Genomic DNA, 22,025 nt, shown 5'->3' with positions numbered 1-22,025 from the left:
TTTAGATACACCAAAATGCCACTTGTAAAATACAGACATCCCTGATGTTCCTTTATGGTCAGGGGTCATTAAGTCAGTCTTAAGAACCCCCAAACAGCTCATGTCTAAGTCACCAGCAGGAGCACAGGTGCATTCATTACTTACTGATACATTTTAAAAAGTCCATAGTTGGAGGTAAATATTGCACTTTTGATTCGGTCATGAGAACTGGAAAACATGCCCTATTTGGCAGGGCTTGTCCCAACTCTAATAGAATCCTGTGCAAGAATTGTTGAAGTGACACCCCTCCCCTCCCTCCGCACCCATTAAACTACATTTATTAATAATATTATCAGCAGAAACAAATAATTACTTCTTTTTCATTGTAGAAAGTGAAAAAAAAATGACAAGAAACCACAAAGGCTCATATATCCCCTCCTTGCAGAGCCCCATATGTCCCCTGCATCACTTCCGGCCTCACGCCTCCTAAGGGTGATATGGACTAAGCCTTGAAAAGTGATACAAGGGAGAGTGATAAATCACCAACCAATCAGCTCTTACCTGTCATTTTTCAAACATAGCCTTTGACATGGCAGTTAGCAGATGATTGGCTGATGGTTTATCACGCTCTATTTTATCACTTGTCAAGCTTAGTACATCTTGCCCTAAGTCCCTTCCAGCTTCACTCACACCTCCGGTGTCCCTTCCAGCCTCAGCCAAACTGCTACTATATTGGGGTCCTGAGGACTGAGTTTAGGAACCTATGATTTCATTGTGAAAATTAAGATACCGTACCCTCCAACATCTAAAGAGCAAAAAACGCCACGCCCCCTTTCCTATACTTACAATGTTGGAGACCCCAAAAAAGTACAGACCATAAAAAATTGTAATGTACCTGCCCAAAGAGTACAGTTGGAGGGTATGAGATACACTGAGTAGTATTTTAAAAGAGTAAGTGAAAGGTTGAAATAAGGTGATCCTCCGAGTTGTTATTTGGACTGCAGTGGGGTATCACTCTCACATTGAAACTTGCACAATTTCAGGTGTTTCCACAAACACAAATAGCTGATTTCAAATGTATTTTCCCAGTGGTAGGTCCAAGACTGGGCTGTAAAATGGCCTGTGTGGACAAGTGACTGCTTGTAAATTACCCTTATTGACATTCAATTTCCGAGCTGATGAACAATATGGCACATGATGGAAAGGTATTTATATTAGGCAGAGCCGGCCTTAGGCATAGGCCAACTAGGCAATTGCCTAGGGCATTTGGAATGCCTAGGGGCATCAACAGCTTCTGCTGATTAAAATGATATGCAGCATGCCTATATTCTGTGTGTGAGTGAGGCTGTATCTGCATATGAAATAGTGTATTCATGGAAATCACTGTAACATAGCATTCCGTATGCAGGTACAGCCACAGTCGCTCACAGAATATAGGCATGTCGCAAATTATTTGAATCATTGGAAACTCCTTGTGTGTGCTGGTCATAACAATGCAAATAAGATGAATTTTCAGCAAAAAAGGCACCCAACGTTAGCAGAACTGGCCAGGAGCTGCATGGCCTATTGAGTCAAGATGTATGAGGAAACATCTGTATCCAAGCAGAGGAAGAGGTCACAGTGTTAGCGGCTGTGCGAGTGCTGTCTGCGGGTGGGTTGGCTGTACAATAGTGTTCGGCATATGTGTAAGGGGCATTATTTGTGTCATGTATAAACGCATTATTAATGTGCGACATATGTGTAACAGGCATTATGTGTGTCATGTGTATAAGGGTATTAATAATGTGCGACATATGTGTAACAGGCATTATGTATGTCATGTGTATATAAGGGCATTAATAATGTGCAACATATGTGTAAGGGGCATTATGTGTGTCATTATGTGTATGAAGGGCATTAATAAAGGTTGGCATAATGTGTAAGGGGCCTTATGGTTATAAGGACATTAATAATGTGTGTCATGTGTAAGGGGCATTACTGTGTGGTATTATCAGGGATGCTGAGAGAAAGGGGTAGGAGGTACAAATTACCCAGGCCAAAGTCTGATGGAAGGGCCGAGTGGGGGCCCTGGGCCCCCTCATCCTTAAGTCAGCAGCAGCTGAAGCTCTTCTCCTCTCCCCAGCACACACTGCTTTGTGCTGGGTTGCAGTGTGGCCATGGAGGTGCTTAAAATACAATATTTTCTCAGGATTATTTTCTAAGGGTATAATGTGAATAATGTGAGGAAAAATGTATATAAGGTAAAGTGGTACTACTGTGTGATGTAACGTGAATAAGGGACACCATCGCATGATATAATGTGAATAAAGTTGCACTACTGTGTGACATAATGTGAATTGGGGGTACTATTGTGTGGCCATGCCCCTTCCCCGCAAAAACACACGGGCTGCGCACCAAATGTGTGAACCGTTTCTATTTAAAATATTGCGGGTAGGAGCACCAAAATGATAACTGCTATGATGACTGTTGATGGTACTGGGAAAGGGGAGCAGGGTCAGAGGCGGAACTAGTGGCAGTGGTAGGGGGCACCAACCAAAATCTTGCCTAGGGCGTCATTTAGGCTAGGGCCGGCTCTGATATTAGGAACAGTAGGAACAGATAGGGGTAAGAAAAGAAGAAGCAACAAGGATGAGTCATGTCATTTCAGAAACACAGTTAATAAGATGCAAAATGCTGCATATCACATAATGAACTGATAAGCTGGATTAACAAGGATGCTTGAGGCGAAAGACTCAGAATGATAGCCCATCAGAGCAGGATGCAGAGACTACAGACAAGTAATGGAAAACTACTTCCTGGAGAATTACATTTACTACTAATTCATTTTTAGTAAGGGACGGGACATTTTATCAGTCATTCCATTAACTATACCATTAACTATTTAATACTACTGGAGGTGCACGAGTCTTGTTTAAACAGTTCAGCTTGTCTCAGCTCTTGATTTGTCTGCACAGCTCTCGGGGCCTTATTCTAGTTCACTCTTTCTGACGAAATCCTTCTTAGATGGACAAAACCATGTGTACTGCAGATTTTAAATGTGCAGAGAGAATTAGATTTGGGTGAGTGATTTTGTGTCTGTGCAGGGATATACTGACTGGTTTATTTTTACACTGCAATATAGATCTCACTTTGAAGTAAAACCCCACCCAAGTCTAATTCTCTCTGCACAAGTAAGATCTGCCCCACCTGCAGTGCACATGGTTTTTTCCATCTAAGAAGGATTTTGTCAGAAAGAGTGAACTAAAACAAGGCCCTTAGTGGGCCAGATGCACTAAGCTTCAAAAGGTGTTAAAATGGAGAGTGATAAACAACTTACCAATCAGCTCCTGCCTGACATTTTTCAAACTCAGCCAGTGACATGAAAAGGTGACCATACACCAACAGATTTATCTTCAGACCTGGCTGGTTGGAACAAAAACCTGGTAATATCAGAATGAGAGTTTGGCAGTTTTCCAGCATTTCCAAGCAAATGGTCAACTGTCATTTGCTCTCATCCATAACCATGTTTTTGTTCCAACCAGCCAGATCTGAAGATAAATCTGTAGGTGAATGGGCAGCTTTAGGAGCTCATTGGATGGCTGTTTATCACTCTCCATTTTATCACTAATGCTATTTGGATAGTTGTACTAAATAAATGACCTTGAAAAAACACAAAAAAGGTCTAAACTCAAACATGTAATACTTAATAATGTGAAGTGGCCATGACTAAATTCATTTAAACTAACAAAACATTGGGAATGGGAGAGCGGCTTGCATTCCACCATTATCAATGGTGGAATGTACTTCCATGTTTACAGAAATGCGCTTGTCCCGCTTCCCCCTGTAGTGTTTGCGTTCCACCAGATGAATTTAATTGAAATAAAGACTGTTATTAATATCAGTTTCTTTTTTCTTTTTTTTTTTTACATTTTCAAAAAATTATTTGATTTGATCCTGGAGTTAATGGCATGTTTTTGTAAAAATGCACTTTTCCTCCAAAGCAATGGTGGTGTTACTAGGGGGTGTGGTTGTTTCGGCAACACCCTGGTCTCACTCACCGTGGGGTGAGACCAAAGTGCCAGCTTCTACTCAGTGGCAGGAACCGTGTGCTGTTCTGTAACATAGGGCCTTATTGTAGTTCACTCTTTCTGACAAAATCCTTCTTAGATGGACAAAACCATGTGCACTGCAGGGGGGCAGATGTAAAATGTGCACAGAGAATTAGATTTGGGTGAGTTATTTTGTTTCTGTGCAGGGTAAATACTGGCTGCTTTATTTTTACACTGCAATATAGATCTCACTTTGAAGTAAAACCCCACCCAAATCTAATTCTCTCTGCACAAGTAACATCTGCCCCACCTGCAGTGCACATGGTTTTGTCCATCTAAGAAGGATTTTGTCAGAAAGTGTGAACTAGAATAAGGCCCATAAGGTCTGCTTCAATGCATAAGCCACATCACTTCCTGGGGGCAGACTGAACCTCCGGTCCTCCGTAGTAACGAAAAATGGAGGTTCGGAGTGCGAAGCCGTTCCCCCTTCCATAAAGCAATGCCCCTTTTTCTGGACACTCGGTGCAAATATTTAAAGCTTGTTATACATTATGCAGGGTGGAAAAAGTAATTATGTTTTTAATGCAGGAAGAATATTGCAAATACACAAATACTTGCAGTTTTTGTTTTACACTAAAATTTAGAATAACATTTGGATACAACCAGCTCTAAAAAACTGTCTGCATCCTCTACCCACCAAATGCAATATTGTTTTGCCAACATGCAAATTGTACAGTTTAGTTGGATCTACTCCTCTCAATAAAGCCCATTATGATCTAAAAAGATAACAAACAAAAACGAATCTGTAAATTGGAACTATACAGTAGTACCAGTATCAAAAACATCTCATAAAAGCACAAAAATATATGGGCAATGGTCTTTCTCACCTCACCATTAATTTCTTTACTACCTTCAAAAAATACATTTTATAACTACATAAAAAACAACATTAGAGATCACAAAGAGCTTTCTGCATGCAGTGTAGTTAATAGCAGCAGTTTGCCTTAATATCGACATTATTCATTTTAATACTGGATATTGGATGCAATGCATTGTTCCAGAGTGGAACAAAGTCCAGCATATACAATGACTGAGCAGTTCTATGAGCCAGTGCTAAAATTAGCGTTTACAGTTATCTTCTCTTTATTGCTGATTGGTGAGAAAATTCCTCTGTTACAGCCATTGTAAAATGCTTCTAAAAATAAAAAAGAGTTAATGCTGCCAATAGCAACCAATCAGATTCTGTCTATCATTTTCTAGGTGGCAATAGAGAAATCATAGACAGAATATGATTGGTCAATATCACCTCTTTTAATTTTTGGAAGCTTTAGTAGATTTACTCCTTAGGTGTTACCCGTTCTCTGCAGATGATTAGTCCCTAATTTAAAAAATAAGCGAGTCCCTGGAAGTGCCATCAGTGCGCACATCTTACAATGAAGAAAGATGGGGGCACCCTTGCAAACTTTGTGCCCCAATATTAATTTATCTCTGGTGATCAGTGTAATCACCAGACATTAAGGGGTACATTTTCTAAAGTGTGAGATTTAGAAGTGAGATATAGGCCCTCATTCTGGTTGATCCGCCTCGTTGCAAGTCTCTGAGGCGCATGCAGTAGGGGGGCATGTGCAGGAAAATGCTGGGCATCCCCATGCGAACGTGGGCGGCTACCTGCCTTACGGGGGTGGGTGGCTGACCTTGTCGAATGTCAGCTGTCCACCCTGTTCACGGAGCAGGGCGCTGCTATTCGAAAGCACCAGAGAGTGACTTACTGTAGATTAGCGAGCGCTTCAAAAATTGACCATCAAATTATTTCACTCAAGCCTGCGAATGGATGTTTATGCAAAACATCTATTATCAGGCCAGTAGGGACAATCGGCACACAGCCGGGAGCGGGCATTCCCATGCTCAGCCAGTGGCATTACTTGGCTTTCAAATACCACTGCTTTGCGAGTCAACCAGAATGACGGCCTATTTGACTGCATAATAACAACAACTGTATGGGCAGCCATATTGAATGATAGAAGGCCACTCTTTATTATTATGCTCTTTCTTATTAAGAACTCAATCAGAAGGCTGTGACCAGCATATTGTGTTTAGGGAAGCCCAAACATTTGCGGAAGGTCTTGGCACCGATATGTTAGACTCTGTGCTTCTGTTTTGAGTCTATACAAACTCCAAGTATGTGGTCAACATCCACATAATCCTTCTAAGAGTTGTAATAAACATGAAAATAAGACCCAAAGTTGGACTATTAATATTTTGTGTAGGACCCTCTGAAAAGGGATGCACTTTATTGTGTAGGGCAATGGTTCCCAAACTTTTTCAGTCTAAGGCACCCTTTGGGTCTCCATGACTTTTTTAAGGCACCCTTAAGCCACAATACTGTAATTAATATGGGTAACTAGATGGCCCGTGCGACAATTTCCCATGCAAATAAAATAATATTAATTTTATAACGAGGTTGGTGGTTTGGAGTGGGATGAAAGAAGAACCGGTTCATTAGAAGTAGCCGAGCAAAACTGATCATCTTAAGGGGCCTACAGTACACAAAGGAAGGTGCTGATGCGTTCTGAACTATGCTAGATCACTCAGAACGCTTCAGCAAGATTGCTCAGCTCACAGCATTGTGTCAGCGCTGTGTTCTGAGCAATTTGTCAGGGCCAGTGTTCTCCAGTCAGAAAACTGTCCCTGACCGATTAATATCCAGCATGGTGGACACACATGTCCAGACTCCTGTGCAATGGGAGCAGGTATATGCTGATTTACCTGGTACAGCAAGCACCACTGTGACACTTCCCATCTGGGGATGATGGTTTCTTATTTCTTTGTTATGTCTTGGTGTATGTTTCCAAAGTACCTTTTGTACTGACCTTGCCTCTCTTTTTGTGTGACCTCAAATGCCATGCTTATTAGAGTCATATAAGGCATTATGAAAGTGTTCTATAATAGGACAAACATAGCAAATAAAATAAACTTATCCAGGCAACACATTTTTTTCTATCAGCAACTCTGTTATTCCATGAAAACTGTGTTTGCCAGGAGTTAAAGTGGGCTGGAAGGGTGCAGGACTGTGTTCCGTCAGTTCTATATTGGAGGCGGAATTGTTCAACCTCTGTCCGGTCCTGTGCCCCGCTGTGTCTGTCCCTGCCTGCAGCCTGCTTTGCTATTAAGGAGACACCCGGGCAGAGTGGTGGAAACACGGCTGTCTCTCTTAGAGCAAGTCCATTCATCCACGACTCTGTTACCTCTGGCACAGAGCATGTTACCACTGGCATAAAGAATGTAATCCCTTGCACTGTGCATGTAACCCCTGGTATGGTGCATTAAACCCTTGGCATCAAGCAAGAAACCCTTGGCAATGAGCAAGAAACCCCTGGCACTAAGCATGTAACCCCTGGCATCGAGCAAGAAAACTCTAGCAATGAGTATGTAGGTAATCGCACTTATGTGGCATAATATGTAAGGGGCATTACCGTGTGTGGCATATTGTGTAATGGGCATTACGGTGTGTGGCATAATGTGTAATAGGCATTAAGGTGTGCATAATTCCCTGTCCAACAAAGCAATACCCTACATTGGCTGTTGGCTTGTTTTGCACTGTGGGGTATCATTTGCATTAAGGGTGGCATTATGTTTCCTGCATTATTATTTTCAACGGTATGTGAGATAGGTAATAAATTTAGAGCTTGCAAGGGAGCGCCGAACACCCTAGCACCCACCCTGTCTGTGACATGTAAGGGGGTAAGGGTGGAGGGGAAGTGAATTCCCCGACCTCACCAGGACTACTTTAGGCACGGGTTTTACAAATATATGATAATGTGTGACATAAACTAATTTTTACAATATGCATGTTGATAACAAACATACATACTCCAGGCGTCCACATATAAATAGGCCCATCACCATGACAGAATGATGATTGCCAGCTGGCCATGTGGTTGGCCATAAAAGTATTACATTTGCATTTCTATTTTCCAAACAAAGTTATGCCATTTTTGTACTTTTATATATTTAGAGAGACATTGGGGATTATAATGTACAGTATGTTTCTACATGCCTACATGGCATTGGCCTCACCGTCTCCACTTCTCATAATAGGCCCTTGAACATTTTCAGCTCCCGGCCCATGAGGCCCTTATCCTGGATCTGATATAAATAGGCTACAATATCCAACCTTCAGCTTGATTAGTCATGACAACAATATGGAAGTTACTTCTAAATCAGGAAAATTGCAGATGGCTCTTCTGAGTTTGAGAGTGAAGGCCAATGGGCGCTGTGCAAAGTTTCTGATACTTAAGTTTCAGTACCTACAGTATGTAATCAAGCTACTGTATGTGATTACATGCAAATGTATGTCTTTAATGAGCAATATATTCCTTTACAAGTTAACGATCTACAGAAATTCCATGTAATATAATTCAAAGCTTACAGAGGAATGCATAAATAAATTAGAATGTGTGTATATAATATATATATATATATATATATATTTCTACCTATCTAGACCCCTAATTCGCGTTTACTTTGAAAGAATATGAAACTAAACACACAACACAAGGCAGGCTTATTAACAGACTCCCCTATTGATAAGGGAAGGGCTAATTGGCCCTTATTCTGGTTGACTTGCAAAGGCAAATTCCTTATCAAATGGACAAAACCATGGCCCTTATTCTAGTTGATTCGGACAGGAACCGAGTGTTCTTAGCCCCGCCTACCATACGGATCGCTCACACCGTCCGCATGTGGTAAGACGCCAACCAAATGGACCGCGAGTGGATGTTTCATGTGAACACCTCCTCCATCTGTAGAAACCTCCCCCATCCTCCGATGGTCGCCGTCATGCTCCTGACCACTCAAACATTTTTCTGTATGAAAGCAGGGATATGGGCGGCCAGCTCACATCTGGCTATGTCAGCTGTCCGCCGCCCAACACGTGCATCACGGCTGCATTACCATACCTACGCCCAGCGTTTTCATGGGAACGCCCATGAAACACAGGGTGTACGCATATGGTAATGAGCCCAAACAGCCCTTTACGCCCCTCTCCACCCCCTACTCGGTTGGTTCAGTGCGATCATTTTCTGCACGGAACTCACGCCGTGTTCATACGTGTGAGGCATTCATACATGCGCAGATACGCCTCTGCACATGCGCAAACACCAACCATCGGCCGTCCGTCCGCACTTGGAGCCATCCGACTCAATCAGAATAAGGGCCATGTGCACTGCAGGTGGTGCAGATTTTACTTGTGCAGAGAGAATTAGATTTGGGTGGGGTTTTACTTCAAAGTGAGATCTGCATTGCATTGCAAAAATAAAGCAGTCAGTATTTTCCCTGCACAGAAACAAAATAACTCTATCTCAAATCTAATTCTCTCTGCACATCTTCCCCCCTGGCAGTGCACATGGTTTTGTCCATTTGAGAAGGAATTTGCCTTTGCAAGTGAACCAGAATAAGGGCCATAGAATTGTGCGGTGGTGCCCTATATATATATAGACTGTCCTCTATACACCTCTACTGGTGTCACAAAAGTTGTATAACAAAAAAAGTTTGAATTTGAATTTTTATTTAATAAAGAAAGAAACATTCAGTTACAGAACAACCAGGACTCTTCCTAGAGCTGGCCGGCGTCTAAACTGAGCGATTAGAGGAGAAGGGCCCTTGTCAGAGAGGTGACCAAGAACCCCGATGGTCAATCTGTCAGAGCTATAGCATTCCTCTGTGGAGAGAGGAGAACCTTCCAGAAAGACAACCATCTCTGCAGCAATCCACCAATAGGCCTGTATGGTAGAGTGACCAGACGGAAGCCACGCCTTAGTAAAAAAGCACATGGCAGCCCAACTGAAGTTTGCCATAATGCACCTGAAGGGCTCTCGGACCATGAGAAACAAAATTCTCTGGTCTGATTAGACAAAGACTGAACTCTTTGACATGAATGCAAGGCGTTATGTTCGGAGGAAACCAGGCACCGCTCATCACCAGGCCAATACCATCCCTACAATGAAGCATGGTGGTGGCAGCATTATGCTTTGGGGATGTTTTTCAGCAGCAGGAACTGGGAGACTAGTCAGGGTGGAGGGAAAGATGAACATAGCAAAATACAGAAACATCCTGGCTGTTTCCTGCTCCAGAGCGATCTTGACCTAACACTGGGGCAACAGTTTATCTTTCATCAGGACAATAACACTAAGAATACAGCCAAGATATCAAAGGTGTGGCTTCAGGACAACTCTGTGAATGTCCTTGAGTGGCCCAGCCAGAGCCCAGACTTGAATCCAATTGAAAATCTTTGGAGAGGTCTAAAAATGGCTGTGCAATGGTGCTTCCCATCCTACCTGATGGAGCTTGAGAGCTTGCTGCAAAGAGGAATGGGCAAAACTGCCCAAAGATAGGTGTGCCAAGCTTATAGCATAATATTGAAAAAAGGCTGTAAATCCTTATGAACATGTGATTTCTTCGTTTTTTTATTTTTTATACATTTTCAAAAATCTCCCAAAAACTTTTTTTCATATTGTCATTATGGTTTATTGCGTGTAGAATGTTTTAACTTTTCTATCAGTGCATCTACAGTAACTATTGGTGCAGGGAGGGGGGGGGGGGCTGGTGCAAGTTAACCAGGCCTGGACTGGTTGGAAGGGTCCCACCGTTACTTGCATCAGCTGCTCCTCTGCCCACTACCGTTGATCACCGTTGAACAGTAATCATGACCTACAGTAATTGACCTTGTTCTAGTGGTTAGAAATAAAATCAGGGGAGACCCCCATATCTTTTGTCCCCCATTTTTGAAAGAGCCTTGTACTGGGTCTTTAAATATGGGAAAACCAACATCTATTTTTCACTGTATTTTTAGAACCAGCACCGGCTCATAGGGCCTGGGGCTGGGAATGCTTAGAAGGGGGGACCCTGCGTCATTTAAAAAAAAAAAAAAAAAAAATTCCTTTAACTTTTACACACAGAAGTGTTTGGCTGCCTGCAAACTGTGTGGCCAAACAGGAATCACTGCACCATTGGAACGTATGAATAGTGAGAACATGGAGCATATGAATAGTGAGAACACGGAAGCTTATTAAATAAGCGGCTTTTTCGAAAACGAAACAGACGAGATCACGTTCGTAACCAGCTCAGTGTAATCTCGGCTGGAACATGGCAGCTACTGTAAGTGAATTTACCCCTGAGTCTGGCATATGCTGAGGAGGTGCCTATTTTGCTCTCTTGTACCCGGTGATGACTGAACTAGCAGACAGAGAAATGTGAGCGGATCAGTCACAGCTATCTGTACAACTCAGAATATGGACAGAGACTTGTATCAAACTTCCAATTGTGTCTTGAAAATAGAATTTCAGTAGAGTTTCTTGCGACTCAGAATCTGGACTTTTTGTCTTCATGTAGCTAGAGGAATAATCACCAGGTTCCTAAGGCATTAACATTTATATACTCTGTGCGGGTTTCCAATGCTGATAAGGTAAATGCAATCCTATAAATTACGTGTATAAAACTGGATAGTAAGCCAGCAAATGTAAGGACATGCCTAAGGGAAACAGTAAGTTGAGTGTCTGCTGTAGATAAAGTCTATGTTCTATGACCCTCAGCCATTTATGTTGAAATATTCTGCACACAGATGACTTTGTATTAAAGGAGATAAAAAAAACCATAAAACATAATATATTATTACTTCCTAAAAACCCTGAATAATTGCAAATTACTCATATAGGGCCAAATGCACTTCAAAAGTGATAAAATGGAGAGTGAAAAACAGCCAGCCAATCAGCTCCTACCTGCCCTGTCACAGGCTGTGTTTGAAAAATGTCAGACAGGAGCTACTTTGATTGGTTGTTTATCACTCTCTATTTTATCATTTTTGAAGCTTAGTGCATCTGGCCCACAGTGTGATGTAATTGACAATGAAGTTATTATAACTTCTTGGGTGCATACATCTACAGGTATGCGGTCACTGGTTAGAAAATATTTAGGTTGACAATCACTAATGGTTGACAGTGACTATATCAACACCATGAAATGGTCAAACTAACCAAGGTCAATATTGACAAAAGGTCGACACAAGCTTGTGGTCTACATAGACATGATCAACATGAAAACGGTCAACGTAAGTTTTTCAGTTGAAAAAAAAAAAATAGGTGGTTTTTCAAACTCTTTTATCCAAGTGGGCATAAAGTGGAAATATAATAGTGTGTAGAGTGCAGCGAGGTGCCGCACCCAAAGCATGGCGAGTGCAGCAAGGGGACGTGGCACCCTTATACTGTGTCTACGTCAGTGGCCTCCAACCTGTAGCTTACGAGCTACCAGTAGCTTGCGGTCATAATCGGGTAGCTCTCCTAGCTGCAGTACTGCTAAGTCAGCAGGAATGAAGTGACCTCTGATGAAGTGCCCCTAATCAGAAGCTGACTCCAGAAGCCACCTACAAACAAAAGGGGAGAACCCAGAAGCCACCGGCAGCTACAGATGGATCCATTGTCAGTGACCCATAGCAGACAGGAGGCTGCTTTAGGGACACACGAAGATGCACACCACCGGAAACCACTGGTGGGAGACAGAGATAAGAGAGAAGGTAGGTGGAAGTTACTGCAAGATGGCGAGGGGTTCCGTTGGAAGTTGGCCAGACAGGTACGCGGACCACATAAAAAATGAACATATTTTTCTTAAAACATTTTTAGTAGCTTTTCAAGAGGTTTCATTTTTCTCGAGTGGCTTACACCCCAATTAAGGTTGGCAACCACTGGTCTATGTTGTCATATGTCTATGTTGACCATAAGCTTGTGTCTACCTGTTATCAATGTCGACCTTGGGTATATCGAACATTTCAAAGTGTCAACCTAGTCACTGTGGACCATTAGTGATCCAACTATTGACTGTCATCCTAAATATTGTCTACCATTTGTAACCCATCTACATGCCGGAGACAAACTCAAGACTCATTTAGCCCTAACTTAGTATGAATTAATTATATTCTTCCATGATGATTTGATTACATATAACTTTAATGACACTATGAACAATTTACAGTACTCTATAAATAAGGGGTGAAATGTAATAGGATGAGAGAATCAGAAAGTGAGAGATTTGGTAAGAAATCTCCAGGCAATCATTTACACTGCAAAATCATTGTGGTAATCATTTGCGGATATCTATTATATCACACAACTGAAAATGTCAGGGGTCTCAAAGATTTTGGTTGGCTGGGAGTATCTTTATTTTATTTACCAATTAGAAGCTATATATCTAATGAGAATGGCATTCTCTGAGTACTAAAGTGGTGCACTGCATGATGAATGGTGGTAACCGTATTGAATGTCAATAAGAGAATCCACTGAGACTCATGCTTTGAATCAGGGCTTGATGAACATATTCATTAGAAACTTATGATGCAAGAATCCCCTCTTGCCCAGTGGAAATAAAATAATATACACCAGCTACAGTTACCACAAATCTTGGTGCTTTCTGAAATATTTATACTATGGAAGCAAGAAAAATGGAAATAACTTTACCAATGAGCGCTGTCCAAGCTGCTGCTCTGAGGGGTTGTGATTACTCTCATAAATGCTTAAAAATAAAATAACAGGAAAGTGAGCAGCAACACTTGAAAGTAATCATATACACAATGGTATTCAAATGAATTTATTTAATATAAAACACACACATATATTATATATATATATATATATATATATATATATATATATATATATATATATATATATATATATATATATATATATATGATAAAAAAAGATAACATTCATAACCATTTTGCCATTGAGCCATCTTGTTATTCTTCGAGACCAGCATCAGAATCCCAAACTTGCCGTCACCGTGGAACAGCTCTGCCAGCAAGTCTTGCGTAACTTCACGGACAAACACAGATGGACTCCAGCCACCCAATCAGAGTATCAGAGTACTTATCTCACCCCAAGCTGGTTATTACACCAGAACTCTTACCAGTATTTGGCAGTTAATATATTCCTTGCTCCCCTACAAACAAAGGAGCATCATTAAATTCCAACTGAACTCAGTTTGTGGCGTTTTACTCTATCAAATAAGTTGAATCCACTATCCCAATATCCCAGGAATAATATATGTAAATTCAAGCTCATATTGACGTTTATGAATTTTATTTTATTTATATAAATATATTTTATTTGTATATGTATATATATATATATATATATAAAACAACTATGCAAACAAAATCAGGCGCACACCAAATATCAAATTAGTAATCTATAGGATAAGGTGGCAACTGGTATGCCGCTCCCAGCAGAATCTAGCATCAGAAAGTTACACAAATTAAAGAGAGCGCATATGAACCAGTAAAAAATTATACATTTATTTAAAAACAACAATATCAATCGACACCTGAATATTAACGGTATATGTAAAAAAATGGGCAATATTCCCTGGTAACAGGTCAAGTCCTATAGACCAAGGTCCTCGGACTAACTTGATCTCAATTAATGTTCCATTAACTGGGGAATGTACAAAAAGTTCCAGATAAATTTATCTCACCACTTTTAGTAGTTGCACAAGATTGTTCTTGTAGTTCCACAGTAGGTCCGGAGCTTACCGGGTAAGGGGTTCTGCGGCTGGGTTGGACTAGCTCCGACAAGGGGGGGGTGGGAGACGGAGCGTTCTGCAGCTTGCGGTCCCCGGACAACGCAGTAGATGATGCGGTTGCTGTGTCGGGGGAAATTTGTAGCCGCCTGCAGCTTCCGAGTCCTTTAGCGTCCCAGATAATATTTACAGATTGGAGGGTTCGGCTGTCGGGTTGGAGAGGCTCCAAGTGGGGGATCTGCAATCTGCGGTCCTCGGACTCTGCGATGGATGGTGAAATCGCTGTGTCGGGAGGAGATGGTTTACCGCCTGCAGCTTGGAAGCCCTCAGCGCCGTAGATCTGACAGGCGCTGGATGACACAGCCCGCCGCTCGAATTCTCCGCTTTATAAGGATTAAATGCTAGAGTTGGTTAGTCCTGCAGAAGTAGTGTGGTGGGAGAAGAAATCTGGAAGCCCAATATGATAAAAGCTCAGCTCCTTGACGCGTTTCTCCGTCAAATAAATCGGACGGTTTCTTCAGAAGGTCTGACCTTCTGAAGAAACCGTCCGATTTATTTGACGGAGAAACGCGTCAAGGAGCTGAGCTTTTATCATATTGGGCTTCCAGATTTCTTCTCCCACCACACTACTTCTGCAGGACTAACCAACTCTAGCATTTAATCCTTATAAAGCGGAGAATTCGAGCGGCGGGCTGTGTCATCCAGCGCCTGTCAGATCTACGGCGCTGAGGGCTTCCAAGCTGCAGGCGGTAAACCATCTCCTCCCGACACAGCGATTTCACCATCCATCGCAGAGTCCGAGGACCGCAGATTGCAGATCCCCCACTTGGAGCCTCTCCAACCCGACAGCCGAACCCTCCAATCTGTAAATATTATCTGGGACGCTAAAGGACTCGGAAGCTGCAGGCGGCTACAAATTTCCCCCGACACAGCAACCGCATCATCTACTGCGTTGTCCGGGGACCGCAAGCTGCAGAACGCTCCGTCTCCCACCCCCCCCTTGTCGGAGCTAGTCCAACCCAGCCGCAGAACCCCTTACCCGGTAAGCTCCGGACCTACTGTGGAACTACAAGAACAATCTTGTGCAACTACTAAAAGTGGTGAGATAAATTTATCTGGAACTTTTTGTACATTCCCCAGTTAATGGAACATTAATTGAGATCAAGTTAGTCCGAGGACCTTGGTCTATAGGACTTGACCTGTTACCAGGGAATATTGCCCATTTTTTTACATATACCGTTAATATTCAGGTGTCGATTGATATTGTTGTTTTTAAATAAATGTGTAATTTTTTACTGGTTCATATGCGCTCTCTTTAATTTGTGTATATATATATATATGTTTTATATTAAATATATTCATTTGATTACCATTGTGTATATTTATAATATGATTTTATTAGTGTAAAGCACAACGGAATCTGCTGCGCTATATAAGAAACTGAAAATAAATAAATAAATAATAGTGCCAAAGGGGGTGATTCATGTTAGTTTGCAAAAGCAAACTCCTTCTTTAATGGACAGAACCATGTCCACTGCAGGTGGGGTGGATCTAACATGTGCAGCGAGAGTTACATTTGGGTGGGGTGTGTTCAAACTGAAATCTAAATTGCAGTGTAAGAATAATGCATCCAGTATTTACTCTGCACAGAACCAAAAAAAAGTTTTACTCAAATGTAACTCTCTCTGCACATGTTACATCTGCCCCTGCAATGCACATGGTTTTATCCAATACAGAAGTAGTTTGCTTTTGCAAACCAACCAGAATCACCCTGAAAGACCACTTCTGCTTATTATTTTGCTTACTTTGTGTACCATCTGTTAGCATTTGATAACAAGATACACTCAAAAACCAAATGGTCAGTCCCTCCCAGATCTTTGCAAAATAAGTATAAGGAGGGCTGCCATCATAATTTGTGGGGCCCTGACTGCCCTGAGTATAAGCAATACTTTTGGCATGATTTGAAGAGTGAGACCCTTTTACCACATACACCTGCACTTATTTATTAAGCTCTGTAAACTGGGCTTTTTGCTCTGCCCACAGGTGGGATTCAGCTGGTTCGCACCGGTTCTGTAGAACCGATACCTAATATACTATCAGTTCTGCAGAACCACTTGCTAGACAGACGTGGCCGCTCACAAGGTACTGCAAAGCTGTGACAGCAAGGCAGAGAGCTGCGTGCTGCCCGGCTGTATTCACAAAGCAGGCCCGTGGCTATTTTGAATGCTACTGCTGGACCGTGAGCCAATAGGAGCTTGCAAGGTGGAGTCCGGGGGATTCTGGTTATTCTGGTTGCGGGGACCAACCAGAATAACCCCCACTGAGTACTGCTCCATCTATGTGGCTGACAACATTGTACTGAGTGATTTCAACCTCCAGATTTGTTTTCATCAGCCACTCCTCATGAAAATCTGTATTGGAATTGATATGTAATATGAACTGGTGATCACCATCCAGATGTGAATAAAATAAAAAATAAAAACCACAAACACATTCCAGAAATGTTTATAAATATTTACTATCCATAATAGTTGCAAGACAAATGAAAAAAAGAACACCTTTTAAATTCTCCAATATACATACAAACCTAGAGTTATCAGTAGGTAAGTAAGCCAATATTCATTATCCTCCTACAGTGCACAATGGAAAAGCTCAGCTTTGTGATCTCGAGTAAGGTATACAGACTGACAAAAATCAAACAACATGTAAGACCTCAAGAATATGCATCAGTGGTGCAAGTTGGTCTAATATTTCCAATAAGTAGGATTCAAGCAACACTTTCTAATATTACATTTCCGTAGTGTAATCATTACTGACCTGTGATTCATGTAAACTGTGTGTACATGGGATTCACTTTAGAAGAATAATTGCAGCATGCGTAAAGTTTTAGACCAGGCATGTGCAAACTATGGCCCTCCAGCTGTTGTGAAACTACAAGTCCCATCATGCTTTGCCACAGTTTTGCTATTAGGGCATGTTAAAACGATGGCAAGGCATGCTGGGATGTGTAGTTTCACAACAGCTGGAGGGCCACAGTTTGGACATGCCTGGTTTAGACCCATATGTATGAAATCCAACACCAGAATACAGTTTCTCAAATTTAAAAACGCTATCAAATTTGCTGTTACTATCTTGAAGGCATCACAAGAGATTTAAGAACCAAAAAAAAAAAAAACAGACACCAATAGGATTTTTTTTAAAGAAAATGTTGTTGGGTTATTTAGGGGCTCACATAGAACATAAACAGAGGTAACATTGTTTATCTTCATTCATCGCAGATTTCAGAGTAAAGTAAGTCATTTGTTCTTCACAATATAGTATGATTCACATATCTCTAGTATGTTTATTGTTGGTTTTTGTACACTATAAAATATGTGGCCCATAGCTTCAACGTCACATAAAAACTGACAAATAGGTGACACCATATTTGCTAACTAGGAGTGTAATCTGTGACTGTCCCAAAATGAAGATGTAAAATGCTGTACTGTGTAAAGTCAACAGCTACAGGTATAGGGGGAAATTTACTAAGATGTGTATTCTACTTCACATGTGATGTTGCCATGGGCAACCAATTATTTAGCACCCTCTAGAAGATAGTAGTCAGGATCTGATTGGTTGCCCATAGCAACATCACATGTGAAGTAGAATACACATCTTTTCCCCATAATATTATTAACAAGTTACTCAGGTCACTGGATGAATTTTAAATATAAGCTTTGTTCAGTAGATGGGCTGAACCAGTTTGCCTATATACTGTACTGTAGGTCTATAAATCAGGGCAGCATCTAGAGGGGGCCAGGAGTCCCATGCCCCATGCGCTCGGTTGTGATACCCATACTGTAGGCGCATGTGGGGGTTTGGGGGGGGAGGGTGGAGCGGAGCCAAATTTCTGCCTTGCCACGGTAGACGAAAATCCTAGTTTCAGCCCTGTATAAAAGCAGAACCTTACGGTCAATAAATCAGTAATAGACTTGTTGCCTTTAAGCTGTCACTGCATCCAAGGCATGTCAAGTGCAGATAATAGTTCCAGAATATTGTATGTTTAGGCCTAGAGTGGAACTTTAAGAATGGTTTATTATACACAACATAAAACATACATGATCAAATGTACTGTTCCGGGTCACTAATGCAACTTTGTGCGGAATTCACGTGAGATTCTCCCTAGGAGGCATTGTTTGACATAGTTTAGGAAGCAATGATTTCTTGGGGATCCAGAGGAAGCTCATAGGTATAAGTGTCATCGCCTTGCTGATTGTAAGGAGGGACCAATGGTGCCTCGATAATGAGAAGACCTTCTGGTGAAAGGGAGGCAAACACTGTCAGCGGATCCACTTCTGACGGCAATCTAGAAAGAAAAGCACATAGTTAGTGAAACCACACTGACCAAATAACCTGCACTAAACATACTACTGCATGTCCTGTGTTTTTCTGAACATTTATAGTGTTTCCTCTAAACTGAAAATACCAGTACAGGTTGAGTATCCCTTATCCAAAATGCCCAGGATGAGAAGCATTTTGGATAATGGATTATTCTGTATTTCTGAATATTTTTATATTTCATTCAGGTATCTAAACACATCAAGCACATGAAATACACGCAAATATATCGCATTTGTACATGAAACAAGGTTTAAAAAACATGGCATTGAGTGGCATAACATCAAACACCACCCCCCCCCCCCCCCCCTGCCCTGCCTTACCCCTCCGCGATTGGCCTGCAACCACATCTGCTGTAGCCGGGAGTTGGGAACCGCAGATTTACTAGCCTGCGTCCTGGCGCTCCTCCTGCCTCAGCCTCCTTATGAATAATGTCCCTCACAAAATGGACCCCCACTAACAGCAGACCATTTTTAAAGATGCTAGTTGTGAAAGAGGTGAAATGCTCTACTTTGCAACTAAACATATAATTTGTTCAAAATGTCCTCAAAGCGGGTGTGACCACGGCTCCCATATTTGACCACACCCTCTGTATGACCTTGGCTCACCATACATTTTGGCAGCACTGATGGGAAAAGAGTGGCTGGAAAGGCTTTGATCAGTTCCCAGCAAGCTCCGCCCTCCCACCATTTGTTCACTTGACTTTTGCCCATGCATACCCTGTATGGCTATCCCTGTTATTTTATTTTTTTATTTTGAAAAAAAACATTCTATTGCTGTGATATGCAACCATAAGCCGATATAATTTTGCGGCACCCACTTTCGATAAAGATAAATCTACCCCTGTGGGGTGAATTTACTAACATGGGAGTTCAATTGAAGATGAAATGTTGCCCATAGTAACTCATTAGATTCTATTTCTTATTTATTTAGCAACTCCTAGAAGATAATAGATAGAATCTGATTGGTTGCTATGGGCAACATCCGATCTTCAATAGAACTCCCACCTTAGTAAATTTATCACAACGTGTGTGTGTGTATATACTGTATATAGACGTACTGTCTACTAATATGATAATCTTGCATACTTGCCTACTTTTGAAAACTAGTTTCAGGGAGATTGTAGTTGGTAATAGAATTTTGCACAGCACCCCATTGAGGGGGCGTGTCATTCTCCACCCAAAGGGCGTGTCTAGTTCCATTTAGGGAGAGATTGTGAAAAGAGATTGTGAACGTGGCACCTAGAAGCGTGGGTGTGCACTGCTACATCTGAGAGGAATCTTTTATAACGACTTAGATCCAAATGTAGATGAGCCCCAAATTGTGAGAAAAAAAGGCTAAAGTATGATTTTATAAATTTTTGAGTTCATTTTTAAAGAAATGCTCTGCTGGAAACACCTATAAAATGTGTTCTGATGTCAGGTAAATAAGATACCACTAGTTTCAGGAACAAACATCCACTGTCAGGGAGGTAGAATTGGTTAATGCATCTAGTAATTATTATACAAGCCTTGTCAATACCGTATATAGCTGTAAGTAGTGCCATGCAAGTGAATACAAATTTTACACTACTGCCAGATAATATTTATTTTCCATCACTGGTACAATTTCCAGTTAAATATATGAATTACGGATGCTATCTGTATGTAGCAACTTCAGAGAAACCTATCATCTGCTGCTTGTTCTTTGTCTGCTGACTGCCAGTTTCACACAAGTGTAATTGCCTGATGAATCTATATTATAAAGTTTTATGGCATATGCTTGGCATGAGTGTAACTGACAGCAAAGAAGCAGTGATTATGGAGAGCTTATTACAGATGGGCAGTGAATGTGGATCACTGTTACAGCACTGGCTGGGAGTGAGACTGTACAGAATATGGTAATATAGTACTAATGAATTCCTTATGTCATGTTCTGTACAGACTGCAGCACATACAGGTCGGATTACTGGAACGGGAGAGTAAATGTTACCTGCTCAGTAAAACAGATACACAAAATGTACTGTGCATTCTTCTATTTATTAATAGTAGTGGAGGCCTGTGCTGTGCAGATCAGGAGGAATGGTATGTACAGTATGCACTCACGCAGCACCATAAAGAGAGGCTGACTGTGAGGGTATGGGTCGACTTGTCGACAGAAAAAAGTGGGCAGTCATTAGATCAACCACCAACAGTTAATGCACCAAAAGGTCGACACAAGCAATATGTCGACATGGGGAAAGTAGACATGAGAAGGGTCGACATTAGGTTTTTTTGTGTCTATGTCTACAAATGTCATGACTGAGGTCGCCGTGTCTCGTGAATATATTCCCCCTCCATGTCCACTGGGATGGCAAAGTATGAACAAGTCCTTTAAAAAAAAAAAAAGAAAAAACTCTGTGTCGACCTTTTCTCTGTGTCAACCAAATACATTTATTATTGTGTAAGCAAAACATGGTACAAGCTGGAATTTAACCAGATGTAATGCTCGCACAATATTGCTGGCATTGACATATTACAATTCCCCAAGAGCAGGGCTGGGCAACACCGGCCCTCCAGATGTTGATGAACTACACATCCCAGCATGCCTTGCATCAGTTTCAGCATGGCCATATAGCAAAACTAATGCAAAGCATCCTGGGATGTGTAGTTCACTAACATCTGGAGGGCCGGTGTTGCCCAGCCCTGCCCAAGAGAGTCTAAGGCAAGGCTCTTCAACCCATGGCCTGTGGGCCATGAATGGCATGCTGAGCTGGTCTCAGTGGCCCCCCGCCCACCCGCCATGGACAGGTTTTTTATATATACTGTATATATATTTATAAAACAAATACAGTAGCCTCCGTTGTGCGCTATTCCTAAATAGAAATCAGCTGCTCCTCCGATAAGACTCTCCTGTTAGTGAGAGCCTAAATGTACAAAAAGGAAAAGGTGGGGGTTATCGGAGTACGCAATAGCTGGTACCATCTAACTACACTAACTGTATTGATTGGTTAGGTGGTACCAGCTATAGCACACTCCGATAACCCCCCACCTTTTCCTTTTTATATATATATATATATATATATATATATATATATATATATATATATATATATAT

General features: G+C 41.5%; 1 protein-coding gene across 1 annotated transcript in view; it reads right to left on the bottom strand.

The window, feature by feature from the left end:
* Positions 1 to 17,072: 17,072 nt before the first annotated feature.
* The window catches only part of HSPB8 (heat shock protein family B (small) member 8), a 48,567-nt gene continuing 43,614 nt past the window's right edge, over positions 17,073 to 22,025 (bottom strand). Inside the window, exon 3 of the mRNA XM_083151484.1 lies at positions 17,073 to 18,918. Coding sequence (XP_083007610.1) covers positions 18,759 to 18,918 — 160 coding nt within the window. The 3' untranslated portion in view covers positions 17,073 to 18,758. The remainder of the gene's footprint in view (positions 18,919 to 22,025) is intronic.

This window comes from Crinia signifera, chromosome 1, assembly GCF_055691185.1.
Source record: "Crinia signifera chromosome 1, ASM5569118v1, whole genome shotgun sequence".
Taxonomy (NCBI): Eukaryota; Metazoa; Chordata; class Amphibia; order Anura; family Myobatrachidae; genus Crinia; species Crinia signifera.
Note: the sequence above shows the minus strand (reverse complement) of the source record. Positions and strands in the feature narration are given on the sequence as shown.